General features: G+C 39.3%; 1 protein-coding gene across 5 annotated transcripts in view; it reads left to right on the forward strand.

Annotated features, from left to right (window-relative positions):
- PHACTR2 (phosphatase and actin regulator 2) overlaps nucleotides 1–22,926 on the forward strand; it is a 291,523-nt gene that overhangs the window by 243,250 nt on the left and 25,347 nt on the right. For all 5 annotated transcript variants that reach the window (XM_043887982.1, XM_043887979.1, XM_043887981.1 and 2 more), the window contains 5 exons: nucleotides 5,594–5,799; nucleotides 7,371–7,527; nucleotides 12,476–12,531; nucleotides 17,693–17,754; nucleotides 20,569–20,706. In XM_043887982.1, the coding sequence (XP_043743917.1) occupies nucleotides 5,594–5,799; nucleotides 7,371–7,527; nucleotides 12,476–12,531; nucleotides 17,693–17,754; nucleotides 20,569–20,706 (619 nt within the window). The remainder of the gene's footprint in view (nucleotides 1–5,593; nucleotides 5,800–7,370; nucleotides 7,528–12,475; nucleotides 12,532–17,692; nucleotides 17,755–20,568; nucleotides 20,707–22,926) is intronic.

Consider the following 22,926-nt stretch of genomic DNA (forward strand, 5'->3'; position numbering starts at 1 on the left):
ACAACAACATGGGACAGAACTAACCACTGTGTCTTATTTACTTCTTATCTGTAGCAACCAGTACAAAATCTGGTATGACATAGGCATGTTATCATCCAGTTTCCCAAGCCAGAATTCGTCCTAGGGTGCTCATTCTCCTCTGCTTTCCAGATCTAATCACTCACAAAGTCCTATAAATTTTATGCGTAAAGATCAATAAGACTTGTAAGCTCTCCTGTCCCTTGAGTGTGAGGAGAAGACTGACAGAGTATAGTAGATGTTATTGCCGATTCTATCTGGGAAAGCCTTGGAGCTCTTAAATCCAGTCTCTTCTAAGAATAAAATCCAAATTCACTCTTTGTTTAATTTACTATTTCCCCTTTCAAAATAAATCTTTGTCATGTTATACTTAAAAAAAATAGTGCATTAATTAAGTTGATTTGGATCAAGAGATTCAAGTATCAACTTTAATTATTTAATTGCTAATAATATTGACCTTCATCTATTGAATACTTATTTGATGTCAGGAACTGCCAGTTATTTAATTCACATCAGTTTCTCCTGAAATATTTCTGTGTAATATATGAAAAAAACTGATGCCAAAAGAGATAAGAGAGATTGCGCACGATCACCCAGGTAGGAAGTGACAAGATGCAAACCCAGAGCCGCACATCAGATTCATTCCTCTGTTGCTGTTCAGTCTGTCAGTCATGTCCGACTCCTTGTGACCCATGGACCGCAGCATACCAGGCTTCCCTGTCCTTCACTATCTCCCAGAGATTGGTCACACTCATGTCCATTGAGTCGGTGATGCCATCCAACTGTCTCTTCCCCTATTGCCCGCTTCTCCTCCTACCCTCAGTCTTTTCCAGAATCAGGGTCTTTTCCAATGAGTCAGCTCTTCACATCAGGTGGCCAAGTACTGGAGCTTCAGCTTCAGCATCAGTCCTTCCAACGAATACTCAAGAGTCGATTTCTTTTAGTGTTGACTGATTTGATCTCCTTGCTGTCAAAGGGTCTCTCAGGAATCTTCTCCGGCACCACAATTTGAAAGCATCAATTCTTTGGTGCTCAGCCTTCTTTCTGGCCCAACTCTCGCATCCATACATGACTATGGAATTTCATAAGTTTCCAAACACTTGCTTCTACTTCTTTTGCAGGTCCTTTTGTGTTTGTTTCTATTATTTTGAGTACTATCATTCAAAGGAAAGCCAAGGGGAGATAAATAAATATTAATGTACAAATTATTTTTTTCGATATTTTAACAAATGATACGAAAAAGGATATATTGAATTGAATGCTTTTGGTGTCCTGAATACTTCCAGCCCAGAGCAGGTGTCTTTTAATTATTAGTGTTTGCTAACATCAGCATCAATTCCAGTCTTTAGAACAGAACAGTCATTCGACCATATATTTTTTGCTTGCCTTCTACGTGCCAGGCAATGTACAAAGCACCAAAGATAAAAATGTGGACAAGACATTATAATTAAGATTAGTTTTTACCTGGGCTTCCATGGCAGTCCAGTGGTTAAGACTCTGCCCTTCCATAACAGGGGCTGTGGGTTTGATCCCTAGTCAGGGAACTAAGATCCTACATGCCATGGTGCATGGCCAAAAAGAAAATATTTAAAAAAAACAAAAACAAAAAAACAAGATTAGCTTTTACCAAAATAATTAGGGAAGAAGATCAAATACATGGATTCACTATTCAGTATATTAAAGAACAAGATATAAAATATAAAATAATTCCTCAGATAGTCTCAGGCACTGAGAAAGCATTTCCAAAGGTGACCTGATTCTGTCCAGCTCACTAGCAGAATCATTTTAGGAAGGGCACTATACAGTGCTAAGCTTCATGCTGGAGGCTTAATATCTGTCTTCAGCCTGAGTACTTGGAGGATTGACAGAGAAGAGAGGTGAGCATCTCTGCTCCATTTCCACTGGGACTGTGATCAGAGGGAGTGAGCTGAGAACATCATTAGACAACGAGGTATTTATAATAGGGTTTCCTGTCAGTCAGGGTCACTATAATGCTTTCCTAGAAGAGGGCATGGAGATTTTCTCCTCTGTACATTCTTCAAAATTAAAAATTTAAATTACAGTTCATCCCACAGGGACAGTTTGTGTTTGCTTTTGAGTTAATGAGCTTGGAATAAGTAGTCTCTCAAATTTCCTTCCAAATGCTTTCTTCCGTTTTTAAGTGGAGATGTGAATTAGAATTTCTGGCTCTTCGTCTCGTGCTCTACTTAGAACTCTCCCTCAGTTATGTTTAGTCAACGAATGTGTGAAAATTCTGTCATTTTATGAAGAGGCTTTTGTTGGGAATGTAAATGTGAACACTTTAAAGACGACAAGTGGCCCTGTGTAAAAACACCTACTTTTATTCACATAGTGCAGGCTAGTAACTATTTGGTAGATTTCTGTTTGTTGGTAGGTTCGTTAGTAGTGGATAATTCTGGTGTAATGTAAAGCAGAAACTAATACATCCATTTGAAGCCCATATCCAAATGAGATTTGACTCTTTTATCCAGAAACATTTATAGAGTTCACTGTATTGTACAGGGTGCCCAAGATATGTAGGAATAAATTAAGAGCCAAGTCATGAGTTGATTGATAAAAATTTAGAGTAAAGTATTTAATATTAAATTAAATATAGTATATAATATATCAACATAAAACATTATTAGGTATGAATTAAAATATAACATCACATTTGATAGGTAGACTGTGAATCTTAATAACATAACATTTGATAGACTTTTGAATCTGGGTTGTAGACTGGACTTGCTACCTTGTTTGGGCAACTCTTTCATGGCATTCTTGGGTTCCATGAACTACACATTACCTGCCATCCTTATACTATAGAACATAGGTCTCCCCTCCACACAGGCCCATGCCCGTTAGGAACCAGGCCACACAGCAGGAGGTGAGCAGCAGGTGAAACCGAAACCATCCCCCACTTCAATTCACAGAAGAACTGTCTTCTTTGAAATTGGTCCCTGGTGCCAAAAAAGTTGGGGACTACTGCTCTAGAACAATGGTTAGGTTGTCAATACAGGCAGAAGTCTTTAAAAACTGCAACGCATTATAAAATGCAAATGATGAGATTAAAATAATAATCAGTATCATGATAAATTAATGAACAGTGATATGAACAAATACTAGGACTCATTCCTGAGATAGCTTTGTTCTGCTCCTCAGAATGTGTTAATAGTTGGCATATCTTTTTAATGTGCTTCAGTCACCCACACTGGCAGACTCTTCAAGCAAGAATGGCCTCCAGTGGCAGTACACTAGAAATCCAGACTGTGAAAAAATTTTTCCATAAAATAAATCTTCTCATATTTAGAGTGAGATTTCATACTTTGGAAGCAACGTGGTAGTTTCTCAGAAAATTAAACATAAGATTACCGTATGATTCCGCAATTCTACTTCCGTGTACGTGTGCTTGGTCACTTCAGTTGGGTCTGACTCTTTGCAGCCCTATGGACTGTAGCCTGCCAGGCTCCTCTTTCCATGGGATTGTCCAGGCAAGGATACTGGAGTGGGTTGCTGTGCCCTCCTGCAGGGGATCTTGCTGACTCAGGGCTCAAATTCACCTCTCTTGCACTGAAGGTGGATTCTTTGCTGGCAAGTCACCGGAGAAGCCCGCTTCTGTGCATATAACCAAAAAATTTGAAAGCAGGTACTCAAACAGATATTTATACACCAATGTCCATAGATGTGGGAAGATCCCCTGGAGTAGGTAATGGCAACCCACTCCAGTATTTTTGCCTGGAAAATCCCATGGACAGAGGAGCCTGGTGGGCTACAGTCCATGGGCTCGAAAAGAGTCAGACGTGACTGAGCGGCTGAGCACACGTGCACATCCATAGCTGCGTTATTCACAACAACCAGGAGGTAGAAACAACCCACACGTCCACAGAATGATGAGTTGATGAACAAAATGTGACATATACAGATGATGGAATACTATGCAGCTTTGAAAAGGAAGGAAATTCTGACACATGCTACAACATGCAGGAACTTTTAAGACATCCAAAGTGAGTATAAGTCAGACACAAAAGGACAAGTGTTGCATAATTGCACTTAAAGAAGCACCAAAAAAATAAAATAAGGAAGCACCAAAGACAGTCAAATCTGTAGAGACAGAAGGTAAAGTGGTGGTTGCCATGAGTTAAAGGAGGAGGAATGGACTCTTACTGTTTAATGGGTACAGAGTTTATGTTTGGGAAGATGAAAAATTCTGGAGATGGATGGTGGTGACAGTTGCACAACAGTATAAATAGACTTAATGCCACTGAACTAACTACGTCAGAATGGTTAAAGTGGTAAATTTTATACTTTATGTATTTTAGGCAATTAAAGAGGAAATTCCATATTTCCTCATTTGAAAACAAGAATTTTTGGCTGTTGGATTTTCCTAATAAGTTTAAAATTGAGTATTTCAGGCTTATCAACCACAAAGTGGAATGTTCAGTACCTTAGAGTCTGACAAAGTTGACCAGTTTTTATCATTCAAACAACTATTTAAAAAAATTTTTTTTTTTTGCCGTGTGAGCCCAAAGCACATGTTTTGCACTAAATGGTCGTTCAGAAATGTGACATCCAAATTTGGATTCTTCTATTTATATCAGAAAGCAGTGTGGGGAGCTTTTGTATCTTAAAATGAAGATTGCATTGTTTCTGATGTAAAGTATTTTTAAAATTCTAGTCTGTGAAATTGGCAAGCTTTGTATGTTTATAGTAACTTTAAGTCAGAAACTTTTACCAAGCTAAATAATAGAAACTCACTGCGTCCTTACATATCATCTTTCTTCTAGAGAGGCCACTTAGTTTTCACATTTTCCGTCTTGTATTATTAATATAATCTTATGATAATAGTAATATCATATAATATGGCAGTTTTATAAAGGGAGAAAATGAAGCAAAGAGAAGATACATAATTTTTGACTGTTAGTACACTGGCTGTGATGAAAAAATAGGATTAATTCACATAGCAGTTGAAGAAGATGTACTTTTCTGTGGCAGGACCCTTCTAGGTGCTGGGCTGCAAAACAAGAGTCCTCCTCCTTGTCGAGGAACTTTGCAGGGTTGGGGAGACAGACTGAGATGCATGTGCTAAGTGGGATGGTCTTCAGGTCACCATGGGAGCAGAGAGAGGGAGGCAAGGAGCTTGTTTGAGGGGCAGTGAAAGATTCCTTGGGGAGTTGAGGCTTTAATCTAGACCAAGAAGGATGAGTCAGAGTTATAGGTTCAAGAAAAAGTACAAAGTCAAATATCCAAGCGCTTCTGGCTCATTGTTCTTTCCACTGAACCTCCCTATGACTAGGGAAAAATACATTTTCAAAATAGAATTTTACAGTATCCATGTATTAAATGTATTGGTCACTACCTGGTCAATCCTTTTCATTTGCCAGATAAGACTCTAAAGCCTTGAGAATTAAGGAATGCAGTACTGTTGTGCTGTTTCAGCGAGTTTAGCTGGCTGGTTGCTTTCTCCTTTCACAGCCCCGAGGATGCTTATGAAACTAGAGCTCTGTCTCACGTGTTGGCATCACCCTCGAGGGTTGCTCTGAGCTTCACACCACCCCCATGTCTGTGCCTTTCACAGCTTCACAACCAAAGACGAGCTGGGGAAGGCAGCGCCTCAGCTCCTGACTCCCGGGCTGATGGGAGAGTCTTCAGAGTCCTTCAGTGCCTCAGAGGACGAAGGCCAAAGGGAATACCAGGCCAATGACTCCGACTCTGACGGACCTATCTTGTACACCGATGATGACGATGATGAAGAGGATGAGGACGAGGACGGCAGTGGAGAAAGTAAGACTTTTCAAGAGGGAGGGAGGGAGGGAAGTCCATGGTGGACAGAAGCAGGTGCATTCTGAAAAAACAAAAGGGTCATCAGGAACCAGACACCTGATGTTTTCTTTCCCCTCATCTGCCTTTCTCAGATTAGAAGTGTGTATCTTCTGAAGGTAAGGTGTAGATGACAGACCTTTCTGAAAGATGATTCCACAGGGCAGAGGGGTGAGGGAGACAGTCTGTGAGGCCAGTATGCCTGTTTGAACTTGTCTAAAAAGTCAGTCAACAGAGGCCTTTTTTGGGTTGGTCAGAGAGGACCCTTCTACCCTGGGACCTTTCTTGAATAAGGAGCATCAATGGATATTCACTGGATTACCCATGGGAGGTGTTTGAGAATTTCACTCACTTTTATACTGTGGTTTAAAATGAGGAGTGAGTCAAGAATGACTAATACCTTTTAAGAACTAAAAGCAGTCACTCAGCTATAATAATAAAATGGTATGCTTTCTAAGAAGGAATGATAGTAAAGTGGACAAGGCCAACCATTTACATATAACTTAGGCAACTGGAAGGATGCTATTCTTTAAAAAAGCTTCTGAGAAGGATGACTTGGGAGGGATTCAGTATGGAATTTACAGTTTATGGAAACATTAATATATTCATGATTAAATAGTAGTTCGTCAAATTCCTTCTAGTTTGTACTGAACAATAAAAAAGATCATTATTGAACAACAGTAAAATCAGGCAACAGCAAAAATCATTGTCATCCTTTGGTGTTTATTATCCTCTATGAAATATCAGGGATTCTTGGGTAATTTAGGATTAAAACATCGGTATGGAAGATAGGGGCCTCCCAGGTGGTGCTAGTGGTAGAGAACCCACCTACCAGTGAAGGAGACATAGATACAGGTTCAATCCCTGAGTCAGGAAGATCCCTGGAGGAGGAAATGCCAACCCACTCCAGAATCCCATGGACAGAGGAGCCTAGCAGGCTACAATCCACGGGTTCACAGAGGCAGAGACAACTGAAGTGACTTAGCACACATGTGTACATCGAAGATAGACTTCTTTTGGTGTGGTTTTCTGAGTGAAGGGAGGAAAAGAGAAGACAAAGATATATTATACAAAATAAGCAAGGAGGCTAGGTTTTTAAGACTTGAAAAAGAGAAGAAAAAGGTATTATGTATTCAGTAATTTCCATGATATGCCGTCTCAGCAGAATAAACTTCAGATACCACTATCGGGTTCCATGGACAGAGGAGCCTGGTAGGCTGCAGTCCATGGGATTCAAAGAGTCAGACGCGACTGAGCAACTTCATTCATCATCACTGTCCATATATGATGAGGTGATAGTTGCAGGTTTTTTCAGTTTCCCAACATTTTTCAGAACATTAAAAAACAAACAGTTTTTCAACATGAATTGCATCTAACGTGAAACTTTTTTTTTTACTTTAGGTTAATTGCAATTCTGCTCTTGTATGTGGATAAAGAATTTGGTCTGGCTCTGTTTAAAAAGCCTCTGCCGTGTGTAACCTGAGGGCCACTTGTTAAAAGCCTTTCTCTGCGCTTCTGCTTTTTCTAATCCTCAGGTGCTTTGGCAAGCAAGATACGACGAAGGGACACACTTGCTATCAAACTTGGCAACAGACCATCTAAGAAGGAATTAGAGGACAAAAACATCTTGCAGCGCACATCTGAAGAAGAGAGGCAGGAAATCCGACAGCAGATTGGAACCAAGCTCGTCAGGTAATTGCTGACGTTTGGGAAGAGTGCTGATGAGTTCTTGCTTTTCCCTCTCCTGCAGTTCCCTTCCTAACTGAGATCACCGTGAATTCCTCCCGGAAGGGCATACTTGGCCTCTCTGATCTTTTAAAGTTGGTCTTCGATGGTAAATCACTCAATGAGCCTGCCTTTATTAAAAAAAATATATATATACTGGTTTTTATTTTTTTATTTTTTTGGGCCATGCCCTGTAACATGTGGGATCTTAGTTCCCTAACCAGGGATCAAACCCATGCCTCCTGCAGTGGAAGCTTGGGGTCTTAACCACTGAACCACCGAGGAAGTCCAAAGCACCTGCTTATTGGTCCATCTAGCCAGTTGGCTTTGAGGTCGCCAAAGCCTGATCCAAGTAGGGACAGGCTCTTTCTATAAAGGACCAGTTAGTGAATATTTTAGGCTTTGTTGGCCAGACAGTCCCTGTTGCAGCTGCTGGACTCTGCTGTGGTAGCATGGAAGCAGCCATAAACAATGCAGAAACGGATGAGTGCGGCTACATTCCAAGAAAACGTTCTTCACCAAAACAGGCAACAGGCCACATTTGACCTGCCACCCATAGCTTGCCCATCTCCTGGTCTGATTCACGGACTCCCTAACATTCCTGAGATTGCCGCAAGGTTCTGCCCTGGGGGCTGTGAGACGATAGAAACATTAGTTAGTGTCAGTGGCCAATTACATCCAAGTCGGGGAACCATAGCCCCTAAATGAAAACTTCCCACTTTTTACTCCAAATAAATGGTCTCTGACTGCACTTCCTGCTTTTAGCCATTGTAGGATGTCTACTTTGCCACTTGTGTCTTTGGGAGCCCATGTAATTGGCAGGGGTTTTTTTAATTATTATTTTTATTGGAGTTATTTATTGGAGGTATTGTATTGGAGTTTATTTATTTTATAATTGCTTTGCAATGTTCTGTTGGTTTCTGCTGTACAATAAAGTGAACCAGCCCTATGAATACATATATCCCCTCCCTCTTGGACCTTCTTTCCACTCCATTCCCCCCGTCCCACCCCTCTAGGTCATCACAGCACCAATCTGAGCTCCCCGTGCTATAGAGCAGATTCCCACTAGCTATTTTACACATATTAGTGTATATATCCTGGTCTCCCAACTCGTCCCACCCTCCCCTTCTCCTCCTGTGTCCACATGTCTGTTCTCTACATCTGCATCTCTATTCCTGCCCTGGAAATAGACTCATCTGTACTATTTTTCCAGATGCCACGTATATGCGTAACGGGCAGTTTTAATAGACGTGAGTGCTGAAGCTCTCCTTTTTATTATCGATATAAGCTTTTATTTAAGTATTATTTTGCTACCGTCCCTCATGCTGCATTAAAAAACAGGTTCTATCAGTTAGGGAGAAGGGAACAGTCTGAACCACCAGAACAAGATTTGGAGGTAGGAGAGAAGTCCTCCCTGGCTTGGGTGTCGGAGATTTCTGTGACTGTGGTGTACCTGCAGGGTTGGCCATGAACGTTCCAGAAGCCATTATCTGTTTCACAGATTGAGGCCAAGCCCAGCACTTATGCTGGTAAAACAGACGGTACACCGAAGCCGTGGATCCTAGCGAGCACTTAATACAATTAAGTATTTTTAATTAATTTAAATTATTATGTATCCCTTACATCGGTAAAACACTTTTAAACATTAAACCCAATGTCAGCAACTTTATGAAAAAATAGACAGGAAAGACTACCTTGCTCTAGTTCAGTGTTTCTGAAGAGCGACTTAAAATGAGAAAATCATTCTAAAGCAGTATTTCTTTACATGATAATACTATCTGGAAGGTTATACAAGAAGGAAATAATCCAACAGGGGGAGAAAAAAAAAAACCACTGTATTTTACAAAGATATTTATTTCAAGGGTATTTATAGCAATAAGAAATTAAAACAAACCCCAAACACTCCAAGACAGGGACTGATGAAGAACATTGTGAGAAGCTGACACCATGAAACAACCATGTTGTTCAGTTGCCCAGTCGTGTCCGACTCTTTGCAGCCCCGTGGACTGCAGCACACCAGCCCTCCCTGACCCCATCATCTCCTGAAGTTTGCCCAAGTTCATGCCCATTGTGCCAGTGTTGCCATCCAGCCATCTCATACTCTGACACCCTCTTTTCCTTCTGCCCTCAATCTTTCCCAGCATCAGGGACTTTTCCAGTGAGTTGACTGTTCGCATCAGACGACCAAAATACTGGAGCTTCAGCTTCAGCATCAGTTCTTCCAAAGAGTAGTTAGGGTTGATTTCCCTTAAGATTGACTGGTTTGATCTCCTTGCGGTCCAAGGGACTTGCAGGATCTTCTCCAGCACCATAGTTCTAAGGCATCGATTCTTTGGCATTCTGCCTTCTTTATGGTCCAGCTCTCACAACCATATATGACCACTGGGAAGACTGTAACCTTCACTATATGGACCTTTGCTGGCAGAGTAATGTCTCTGCTTTTCAACACACTGCCTAGGTTTTGTCATAGCTTTCCTGCCAAGGAGCAATCGTCTTCTGATTTCATGGCTGCTGTCACCGTACACAGTGATTATTATCTTTATAATAACGATAAGTTCTTTAATAGATGTTTAATAGATGTATAATTTATGTGGGGCTGCTCTCATAGCTCAGTTGGTAAAGAATCCACATACAATGCAGGAGACCCCAGTTCGATTCCTGGGTTGGGAAGATCCCCTGGAGAAGGGATAGGCTACCCACTCCAGTATTCTTGGGCTTCTCTTGTGGCTCAGCTGGTAAAGACTCTGTAATGTGGGAGACCTGGGTTCAATCCCTGGGTTGAGAAGATCCCCTGGAAAAGGGAAAGGCTGCCCATTCCAGTATTCAGGCCTGGAGAATTCCATGGACTATCACAAAGAGTCAGACACAACAAGAGCAACTTTCACTTTTGCGGGGGATTCCCTAGTAGCACAGTAGGTAAATAATCTGCCTGCAATGCAGGAAACCCAGATTCAATCCATGGGTCGGGAAGATCCCATGGAGAAGGAAATGGCAACCCACTCCGGTACTCTTGCCTGGAGAATTCCATGGACAGAGGAGCCTGGCGGGCCACAGTCCGCCGTATCACAAAGAGTCGGACACGACTGTGTGACTAGCTTTTACTTTTTCACTTTCATAATTTATTTAGAACCATTCTAGAGGGATCAAGAACCAGGAGCCTTTAATAATTTATGAGATTTCAGTAGGTGAAGAGGGAGAGAAGGGCATTCCAGATAAAGATAGTCCATAAGCAAAAGAAGAACAGTGTCTTTGGAGGATAATATAGTACAGAGATGTAATATAAGATACATGAATGGCACAAAATTTGGCTGGCATAGATGTTCACTGGGGCTTTCTGTGGGCTCACATATTAAGTGAATTTCAGGATAGCTCTAATGAAGATTAATGTTAAACTTTTGAATGAGCTATTCAAAATATCATTGATTTTAATTCTTCACACCATTTCTATACAGCCATAAACAGAGTTGACACCATCTTGTATTAAGATTGCCTTTCATGTATACTAATTTAATTTGCACAAATTCAGTCTATATCCCGAGGAAGTTTTTGTCAGTGATTAACAACAAATTAATAATGTAAGTAAGACCAAGACCAAGGGATATAAGGCCATTGAGCTCTTGTGTATAAATGGTTAGGTACTAATCCCAACTGAGCCTGGCTTTTCTCGAAGGCAGATGGGAAGGGCTTATGTAACCTAAGATAACTTTATATGCATTGTAAATTTATTTGAGATCCCAAAGCAGTGTTTTCCTGAAAACACTGTACAATATAGATTGAGCATGTCATGAGTTGATATGAACTCTTGAGCAGCAGGCTTTTCTTAGATTCTAATGATCTGTATGTTAATTAGGGTACAGGCTAAGCTGCTCTGAAAGAAACTGTTAGTTACTCAGTCACGTCCGACTCTGTGACTCTTTGGACCATAGCCTGCCAGGCTCCTCTGTCCATGGGATTTCCCAGGCAGAAACACTGGAGTGGGTAGCGACTTCCTTCTCCAGGGCATCTTCCTGACCGAGTCTCCTGCACTGTAGGCAGATTCTTTACCATCTGAACCACCGAGGAAGCCCCTTAACAGAGACCAAAACGTGCCGTGGTCCAAGCAAGACACTTTCGGGGTTTGTTTCTTTTTCACATCACAGCGTGGAAGGAGGTGGGCTGTCCAGTGTGGGTGGGGTACGCAGCTCCTGGCAGTCACACAGGTTCCCGGGTTCCTTCGTCTTGTTGCTCTTCCGTCTCCATGATATCCTCATCTGTATAATCCGAGCTGGCTCACATGGCCATGTTCAAGTGCTGGCCTGTGGAAGAAGGAAAGAGAGAGAAAGGAATACACTCCCAGTCATTTTAAGGGTAAAAAGCAGACGTTACAAACACCACTTCTGCTCACATCCCAAATCACAAGAGCTCAGTCACATGACTGTAGCTTGCCACTGGGGAGGCAGAAATTTATAGTTGTGTGTTTAGCTAAAACTCTGGGAGTTCTGCTTCCAGACAAAGGAAGGGAGGATGTGTAGTTAGCAGTCTTAGCCACAATCTCTAGTCTCCAAAGTAATGCAAGGCGGCTTTTATTTTGTAGGCTTAAAAATGGATTTTTGTGTAACGTTTCTGGTGATCCACTGGTAAAAAATCTGCCTTGCAGTGAGGGGACTTGTTCAATCCTTGGTCAGGGAACTAAGATCCCACATACTGTGGAGCAGCTAAGCCTGCACGCCACAGCAAAAAAAAAAAAAAAATCCGCCATGACTAAATTAACATCCCATGTGCCACAACTAAGAGCTGACACAACCAAGTAAATAAATAGTTTTAAAATGGATTTTTGTTTCTCAAAACATAAAGAAGCTTTGCTTATTGCTTTATTTTGCATCTCCCGCTAAGGGGACCTTGTTTGTAACCTGGCTTGTATGTTTTGTCATCACAGGAGACTTAGCCAGAGGCCCACCACTGAAGAATTAGAACAGAGAAATATCCTGAAGCGTGAGTATCATGTACTACACAGTGAATTCCTTGTGTAACCATGAACAAGCTCCCTCTAGAGACTGTCCATTTATCAACAGGGAACCTTACTACATTTATTCACAAACGATTGAAATGACCCATTTAGATCACATTTTAATACAATTATTTCTTTGTCATTTTAAAAATAATTTCTTGAAGTTTGAATTTAATTTTATGGCTTGAAGCCTGATATCCCCCACAGCAATTGTGGTTGTGACATTTGTTTTTAAAAAGCATGAAATATATTCCACGTATTCTTTCACCCAGATACTAAATAGAAGAAAACGCTTTAGTGTGCTTGCTACTAAATGTCAAAGAAAAGGCCTAAGAATCCACAAGGAAATAAATCAAACGTTCCTATATTATTATTAATAATACAGTTTGTTGCCAGGTTTAACAAATGACTCCATTTAACACAGAATTTTGGGAAAAGGAATTTTTCAATCCATTTCATTTTCCTTTGTTATGATAACACTTATTTCCCTCCTGAGTTATTTATAATTTCTCAGCTCCTAAGGAGTTCTCCATTCATTTTCCTACTTCATTTTCCCATTCTCTTTCCCCCTTTATTTTCTTTGACTTCACTTTTTACTCATCAGTCTGGTCGTATTTACGTTACTGGAGTTCATATGTTGAAGCTATAAAACAAATAGAAGCAGCTTGTCCTGCTGTAGTGGATCGATGTGGTTACTAACCACAGTGAGTTAAGTAATGGATATTTTTAAATTGAGCCTAGCTGTAGTTTTATATATTATTAGCCCAGTTTCAAAAGAGCTTTTTATTGTATGAAATATCAAAGAGTAGGGCTGGGCAGAACTCCAGAGAGTACTGTAATAGTAATGAGTCGCCAGTGTGTGGGAAATCTTTTTCAACCAGGCTTTTAGAGTCAAGTTGGCCTGTCTGGATGATCCCCATTCTTCAAATGAGTTGTTTTCTTTCCCAAAGGAAAAGAAAGATTTTTTAACAGTGTATGTATTCTACAGTTGCTTTTGCTAAGAAAACCCAACTATGAAGACTGTCTATGGGTTCTTTCCTTGGGAAGGTTTCTTTCTGGCTGTGAGCATAACTGAAATGGAACCCAAGGACTTAAGTGACCATCAGTGTGTAGAGGACCAAGTTTGGAGATGGAAAAAGTCACGGCTAGATAAGAAAAAAAAAATTGTGTTTAGCTTTCTGAGCAAGAAGAATGAAAGCAACGACTAATTTTGACAACAAACCTAAACCAAAAAGACTTAACGGCTTTTGATAATAGGTTCCTGGGAAATATTGATTGAATTAAATTGTAGATAAGCTCAAATGTAGTCCATAAGCTCCCAAAACACAGAGTATGTCTTATTGGCTGCCTGATGCAATACCTAGGAAAAAACTAAAGAGTGAATTCTGGGTAATTCTTTTCTGTTCCTGGGAGACAGACTGTGCCAGACCACATTGGTGTTTGGTTATTTGAGGAACTGTTTCATAGATCTAGAAATTTATCACACATTGATCTTAAGTGCTGTCTTGGCGTTTATACTCCATTTTCCTGGAGGTTCAGGAAAGAGTGAAACGCCAAAGTCAACTTCAGATTTGACTCCAGCCCACTTTTTTTAACTTCCTTCTTAGTTTGTCTATGCATGCTTATTCTGGAAACAAAAGACACGTTTCCAGTCTATAGAGGCTGATAAATGGCTTATGATCCCCTGACACAATATTGTATGGCCAAGGGAAGCAGAAAAGAGAACTGGTGGAGGTCGCCCAGAACATTCTTCTGAGCAGTCCCAGGGAACCGGATGGCTTCATTTTCCCATTCTCTTTCCCCCTCTACTTTCCTTGACTTTACTTTTTACTCATCAGTCGGGTCATGTTTATGTTCTTCCATGCAGACTGCTCTTGTTTGTTTCATCTACAGCTTTTTGTTCAAAAGAAATATGACTGTCTATTTGAAGAAGTGTGTGTGTGGTGTGGTTTTTAAGGATACATACTCAACTGGGTCATCCTTTCTTGACAGATTAGGAAACTAATTCACAGCATAAAACATTCAACAGTTCTCAAATCCAAGCCTGTCACTAGTTTCATAAACATGAATCAAATGGCACACAACACTGATGGCTTTAATCGGAGACCACAGGACAAATTTTATTTCTTAGTATCGTGCCCAGTATCACACCTAATTTGATCTCTTTCTTATTTTAGTGCATCTAGGGTTTTTTTTAATATACATATATTTAAGTTAGATTTTAGTACTAGTTTCTTAATATTGTTAAAATAGAAAGCAACTTATGGTGCTTAAAAGGTCACCTTTTACTTATCAGGAAAAGAGATGTTCATGGGACACCTTGGACAGGGTAGGGATAAAATATTCAGATCTTCTTATACTATTTAGTTATGACTATAATTCCAGCTAAATCTTCCATAGAAAAAACATGTGTTAAGTCACTGAGTTCTACATGTGTTTTTCCCCGGCATTTTGTTATGAAATTTTTTAAGCATACAGAAAAGTTGAAACAATTTTACAGTAATATCTGTGTATCTACTATCCATATTCTACCATTAACATCTTACTTTGTCACACATCTATCCATCTATGGAGTCATTTTGTTTTTGGATGTATTTCAAAGTAGGTTTATTTCTGCATTCTCATTTGTTAACAAAACCCATATATAAACATGTAAAACAGCACAAAGTGAAAACAATCTCACAAAAGAATGTTTAGCTCTTTTTGAACCCATCTTGTCTGAGTTGGTGAAGAGTATGCTCACACTCCAGTTGCTGGTACTTCACTGCTTTTCTGTTTCTCCTTTCAGCTCATCCATATGAGGTTCTGGGCAGCACTTGGAGGGCTGGTTTCCTGCAGTGCACACTGCTGTTCAGTTGCATGTATTGTTGGTGTGTTTATGGCACGCGCTTTCTGTGGCTGTTCTGACATCTGCCCCTTTCTACTCTGATGAGCTACTGAGGGCAAGGTTTGTCAGTGAGCCAGCAGCTTCCTTCATGAGCATTCTTCCAGTCTGTTTAAAATGACAGATTTACATCCTACTTTATAATGAACCCTCTAATAATTTTTCTTTCCATTTATTTTTATTAGTTGGAGGCTAATTACTTTACAATATTGTAGTGGTTTTTGTCATACATTGACATGAATGAGCCATGGATTTACATGTATTCCCCATCCCAACCCCCCCTCCCAATTTTTTTTTTAATTTCTAGAAACTTGGTGAATTTTTTCAAACTGAGTTTAAGGTTTAATTTTGACTCTTAGTAAAAGATTTAACAATGACTATTTAACACATTCAGAGGAAGAGTCACATTAGCCTTCTTCCACATCTCACCCTCTCCCTCTAATTTCTTTAGAAACATAATTTCAATAATGGGAAATGTAAGGAAGTCAGTTCCTGATGTTAGAAAGGAATTCCCAATTGGTATATAAAGTCCTGTGTATTTAATTAACTACAGTTGGCCCTTCTTTTTTAAAAAATATCACTGGCTGACACCTAGACGTGCAGTGTGCTTCATAGGGCAAAATTAGGTAATAGTCTCTTCAAGGAAATGAAATTTTATATATTTCATGAAAATTAGGGCATTTGTTAGCTTTGAGTCATATTAGATATCCAGTATTTTGTCTTTGAAAAGTACTTTTGAAAACTGTAGCATAATCATTGTGTAGAAAGAATGACTAAAAAGGTTTTAATGATTTTTTTTCTTAAAATCATCAAATGCCTAACCTTGTAAAGCCCTCATTTGAATCACATCAACCACGAGTTTGGTGTTTGTCTCACAAGTAGTTTACAACCCACATGCCTTATCCAACTCATATAAAGTATTTGACTCTAAGAATGTATTTTAAGGATATCAAAGGATATATATTTTGTGAAGCAATTAGAAAAACCTACAGTATTTTCAGAAAAAATCTGAATTATAATCAAATTTTATTTGGCTCTCACAGACACTTAATGAAAACATACTAACTAGTCATTTCTTGTCTTACAAGGTGATTTCAGTTTATGTTCTCTCTGTCTAAATAACCAGACAGATTGTCCTCTTTCTTATGAATTAAAACTAGTATTTCAGAAGAATGTCAAAACTTTTCCTTGTCCAAATAAGGAAAATTAATAGAGAATTTAGCATGCTCAGCAAGCAAATACAAATGTTGCAAATATTGAATACTGATATTATATTCACAGTAAAAACAGTCTTAACAGTAAAGTCTATTTGAATTTTTTAAATTGTAGAAGAGACTTTTTCAGTTCTTTGGTTGAGCCTTTATACTAAGTGTGACTTTCCTTCAGTAGAATTCATTACGGCACTTTCTAAAAGATAATCTTTCATAAACGTTGGTATCCAAAAATCTGTGCTCACTTACCAAACAAATAATGAGCTTCAGGAAGCAACCAAGAGAAGTTCATCAAGTAGCAAGCATTAAATCCTGAGCAGTGTTTATTTCTTTTAAAGTTCTGGACATTTTTTTCTTAATCCCATCTGTTGGACAGCATTCATTTGAGTTGGCCATTAAATTGTACTACTTGGTGAAGCACTGGATAAAGAGAAGACTTTGGAAAGTTAGAGTCACAAGAAAATAAATCATCCACATCAACCGAACACCATAACCCCATTCAGAACATTCTGGTTTGAAAGCAAAATCCAAAGAAATGATTACATTCTGCTTCTATGGAAATCAAAGCAAAAAATTCAAGTATTTTGCTTGGATTTGAATGGAAATCAGCAACTCAGACATGCATCAGATGGTTTTAATTTATTCTTTTGATGTGATTCAGATTTTCACATGAAGGCCAGATCCAGTAATAAATTTTTATCTGAATTCAGATAGATTGTTCTTATAAGCCTATGAGATGATCAACAGTGAGAGGCTTTCACCAGAGTATGGGCATTATTGGGGTTTTTTCAGAATAAAACAAGAAATCAGGAAGCAAAAAGGTTTACTGTTAGTAAATAAACCAATGCTATAAGGAAAAAAATAATATGTCTATAAATTAATGATCAATCTTTCTGCAGAATCTTGAACAGCTTTTTAAAGATGTTGGTGGAATTTTTGATCAATGTAAAGTCAAATAACTGGCCTGATCTATTTTTCTGATTATATTATCTTTTAGAGTAACTAAATCTTCATGCCTTTCCTTCCCTGTCCCACCCAATTAATAAACAGAAAAGAATGAAGAAGAAGAGCAAGAAGCAAAAATGGAACTTAAACGCAGACTCAGCAGAAAGGTAATGAAACTGTGACTGTTAATGAACATGTGTATTTTGAGATATACTTCATTTTTAAAATGTAGATCAGTGCTCTACATGTAAATCTGATATTTAGGAATATTCTTATTAACTTACTAGCCATAAACGTTCATATTAGTCTGCTAACTAATCACTGACATTAAAATAAATGTAATACTTACAATGTGAATTATGTTTATAACTAATAATTGCATATTATTCTAATTTTGAAAAGTTGACAATCAAAAGTTCTAAATTACATTTGCCAATTATGAAAATAGCATAATCTGTGTGAAAAAATTTAAACACCATAAGAAACAGAAAAGACTGGAAAATCATGCAAATATCTCCCATTCACAGATAGCCATTATTAACATTTCAATCTATAGTTTTAAAAAATGCTCACACTTTCCACGTGGTCTTTGAAATACTGGATAAATATTTGGTTATTATTGAAGATTCTGAGCTGAGTGAATAATTTATAAACTGAACTTAATCATCCAGCTTGCCTGCTGCAGTGCTACCCAAGTTGGCAAATGGTTTTGCTCCAAAACTCAGACAGTGGTTTCTACTCATTTATGAAAATAAAAATCTGATACTAAGACCATAGCTTTTTTCTTTAAGTATTAAAATAGTAGTAGTCTTCAGAAAAATTAAGCACTATCATAGGTTTCATTTCATTATAAGCACCTTGTTCAGACATTCTTCAGATAAACCTTTCACACCTGAATAAGACAGGAAGAGTAAAATATTATATCTGCAGCAAAGTGTGTGACCTGACCCACATTTAATCTGGGCTGGCTGTGGAGTTCACAGCAAAAGCATTTGCAGGCAGGTAGAAGAAGCACTCCATTCCCATTGGAAGGGTGGAGACTATTTCGAGAGGTTTTGGTTTTGAGTTTTAGGGGAAAAGATCCTCAATTCATCTCTTTTTTCCCTCAAAGAGCCTAAACATCAAATAATAACCAAGCTGAGAAAGATGCTGTAAGCCATTCTTGAGATGGCTCTTCTAGCAATTCACGGCCATTAAGTTACCAGCTCCCTCGGAGGGAGGGCATGGCAACCCACTCCAGTGTTCTTGCCTGGAGAATTCCATGGATAGAGGAGCCTGGAGGGCTACAGTCCATGGGGTCTCAAAGAGTCGGACACGACTAAGGCAACTTAGCGCGCACGTTACCAACTGCGGATAAGCAGTGACCCCTCCCCCTTGCTCAGTCCACGCCTGTCATACATACAATCTTTTCTCAGTCCGCTTGGGGGCTTCCAGGAGACAACAGAGCTGCCCTACCCCCAATTGCCTGTACTGCCCAGAGCTCCCTCCTCCAGGTGTGAAACATTCCAGAGACCTAATGGCCACCCTGGGACTGATACAGCCCTGAAGGACAGGACCGGATGGAGAATTTCTGACCTGTGTGGCCGTTGGTTACTTGCCTTTGGGGAAGTCGCCAGAGGCAAGGGTTTCTCTACTTCCTTAACCATATCCACCCTGGAAAGGCAGCAAAAAGCTAGCAATATATATATAGGACAGTAACTGAGATGATAACAAAACCACTTAGATTATTCCTTCCTTTGTCCATCACCTACCAGGGCTTTATGAATATAGAAGAAGCCACGTTGCCATATCCCAGGTCAAGCGGGCTCAGTGTGTAGACCCAGACTGTCTAAGAATCCCTGAATGCCTTGAATGTTAGCGCACTGACAGTTTAGCCTCTGGTTTTACTCAAGAGGAAGCTGAGGAAAGGGAATACTTTTGACTACAAAAGCATCCATTTTTTGGTGAGCGTGCTTAATTTTTCCAAAACTTGAGCCCATGCAAATAAGGAATGCTTCCAAAGAGGTCCACTTAGATCATAGATAGTCTGGCTGTATATATATATATAGAGAGAGAGGGTGAAAATGGACCTTTTCTAAAAAACAGAGGACTGAGTCTACCTAACTGACAATACTGTGACACCTCCCAACTGAGAAAGCTTGCAAAATCATGAATCTTTATATTGGGAGTGGATGATACCTGTCAACCAGGGGCTAAGTTTCTTTAGTCTCTTAAGAACCATTTCTGTCTTATTCTTGGGCTTGAGAAGGGTCCAAGAGAGGAAAGCAAATGCACGCAGGGTATGGTAGATTAAATAAAACTGTAAATTTGAATTTCACAAAGACCACAGACAGAATCCACCTAACTGGAAGCGTCCTAAAGGTTGCAGCTGGTTTTAAGCAGTTGTGACCTCCCTAAAGTGCAGTTTTCCAGCAAGTCCTCCATCCTCATTCCTGCACATCAGTTTCTCTGGCGCCAAAGGTAAATGTCAAATCTTGGTCAGGGTCCTTAGACTGTCACAGAAGACTGTTGTAGGCTCACCCTTCACTGGACTATTTCTTTGTTATAACTTTGTGTATCTGTGAATATGCAGGTATAATGTAGAAGGAACAGAGATTTTTATTCTCATTTCTACAGTTTGTAGGGCTTCTGTCTTGATAATTCAATCTTTAAGCCAGCCATTCCATATCTGGATTACTATTGTGTCTGAACTTCTTCCTGTTCCCCATGTCAGAGATGCCAGGCAAGGTGGGGAAGATAGCGTAATGCAGCCAGTTGCCAAAGACTGTGACCTGTCTCACAAGGATGATTTTTATAGCCTCAAAATTAGGGCACACTGCTTTCTAGTTCTCATTCGAAACTCCCAAGATGCTGCTGCCTTTTTTTTTTTTTTTTATATCTGAAAGTGACCTTATAACTTTGAAGTTCTCTATAGAAAAACATGCCACCATGAGGCTGTAAATGGTTTATTGAACTATCCTTTTTTCTTTATCCTCCTGCAGCTCAGCCTGAGACCCACAGTGGCAGAGCTGCAAGCTCGAAGGATCCTGCGGTTTAACGAGTATGTGGAAGTGACCGATTCACCCGACTATGATCGCCGGGCAGACAAGCCCTGGGCCAGGCTAACACCTGCAGACAAGGCAAGACTTCAGTGGCATGAGCCATGATTTTATTTATTTATGATTTTATTGCTTTTCTGAAATTGCCAGTACCTACTTACCCTCTACTTAGTCATTTTAGGAGATTAAGTATTACCAAATATCCTAATACTTTTCTGCCTTTGATTATTTAAGCCACTTAAGTGATATATTTAATATCCACATAGTTCTTTCAACTGAGTTTCAGAAAAAAAAGCTTATTCTTAGTTACCAGGTAACCTACCTGCAAACAAATCCGAATTGGGGCGGGAGAGTGCTTTCCCACAACCATTATTTATCTTTACTCTTAGAAAATATACAAGTTATTCTTGGAAAAGGTATTGATGTGTATCAAGGCTGGCACACATTTTCTATAAATGTTCAGCAAGTCAATATTTTAGGCTTTGTGGGCCATCCAGTCTTTATTACAATGGCTCAACTCTGCCTTTGTAGCAGGGAAGCAGCCATAGACAGTATGTAAATGAGTGGATCTATATGTGGCCCAATAAAGCTGTATAAAAACAGATGATGAGACAGAACACTCGATGACATAAATCAAAGCAAGATCTTCTATGACCCACCTCCTAGAGTAATGGAAATAAAAACAAAAATAAACAAGTGAGGCCTAATTAAACTTAAAAGCTTTTGCACAGCAAAGGAAACTACAAACAAGGTGAAAAGACAGCCTTCAGAAATGGGAGAAAATAATAGCAAAGGAAACAACTGATAAAGAATTAATTTCCAAAATATACAAGCAGCTCATACAATTCAATACCAGAAAAGCAAACAACCTAATCAAAAAGTGGGAAAGGGACCCGAAGAGACATTTCTCCAAAGAAGACATTCAGATGGTTAACAGGCACATGAGAAGATGCTCAGCATCATGCATTATTAGAGAAATGCAAATCAAAACTACAGTGAGATACCACTTCACACCAGTCAGAATGGCCATCATCACAAAGTCTACAAACAATAAATGCTGGAGAGGGTATGGAGAAAAGGGAACACTCTTGCATTGCTGGTGGGAATGTAAACTGATACAGCCACTGTGGAAGATGGTATGGACACTCCTTAAAAACCTAGGAATAAAACCACCATATGACCCAGCAATCCCACTCCTAGGCATATACCCTGAGTAAATCAAAACTGAAAAAGACACATGTACTCCAGTGTTCATTGCAGCACTATTTACAATAGCTAGAACATGGAAGCAACCTAGATGTCCATCAACAGATGAATGGATATAGAAGCTGTGGTACATATAGATATTGGAATACTACTCAGCCATAAAAAGGAACTCATTTGAATCTGTTCTAATGAGGTGGATGAAACTAGAGCCTATTATATAGAGTGAAGTAAGTCAGAAAGAGAAATATGAATATCGTATTCTGACACATATATATGAAATCTGAAGAGATGGCACTGATGAATTTATTTTCAGGGCAGCAGTGGAGAAACTGACATAGGGAACAGATCTATGGACATGGTGGGAGGGGAGAAGGGAGAAGGGGAGATTTATGGAGAGAGTAACATAGAAATTTACAATACCATATGTAAAATAGATAGCTAATGGGAATTTGCTGTATGGCTCAAGGAACTCAAACGGGCTCTGTGACAGGCTGAAGGTTGAGATGGGGAGGGAGATGGGTGGGAGGTCCAGGAGGAAGGGGACACGGGTGTATCTATGGCTGATTCTCCTTGATGTATAACAGAAAGCCACAAAACCCTGTAAAGCAATTATCTTTCAATTAAAAACTTTAAAAAAAGCAGACGGTGGACCACATTTGGCCTGTGTGTCGTGGTTTACCAACCCTCAATCTCTTTCATGCCTCACAGTTCAGAAAAACTGCAATATATAGAGGGTTCCATCATGAAGAAAGACAGTTTTATGAGTATTATGGTTACATAGTTAAAGAATTTTGCCAATCAGTTGTTTGCTTTTACATTTTTCATTTTACAGTTTTCCTGATTTCCCAAATAATGGTTTCTAATTTTTGTCTCTGAACAAAATTTGGTATCAAATAAACTCATGCCATACACAGTCTTAATATTAGAACTAGGCATTTAGTTACACTCTATGCTGACACCATTTAATTGAATTCATTCTGTAAAGCACCTAGTATGTGTCAGGCTCATATTGGAAATATAGAGTCAGTAATTCTTAGCTCATAAGAAGTGAAAACTAGGAAGGAGTAAGGTTACAAAGGAAGAATGAAAAGGGAA

This window comes from Cervus elaphus, chromosome 26 (genome assembly GCF_910594005.1).
Source record: "Cervus elaphus chromosome 26, mCerEla1.1, whole genome shotgun sequence".
NCBI classification, from domain to species: domain Eukaryota; kingdom Metazoa; phylum Chordata; class Mammalia; order Artiodactyla; family Cervidae; genus Cervus; species Cervus elaphus.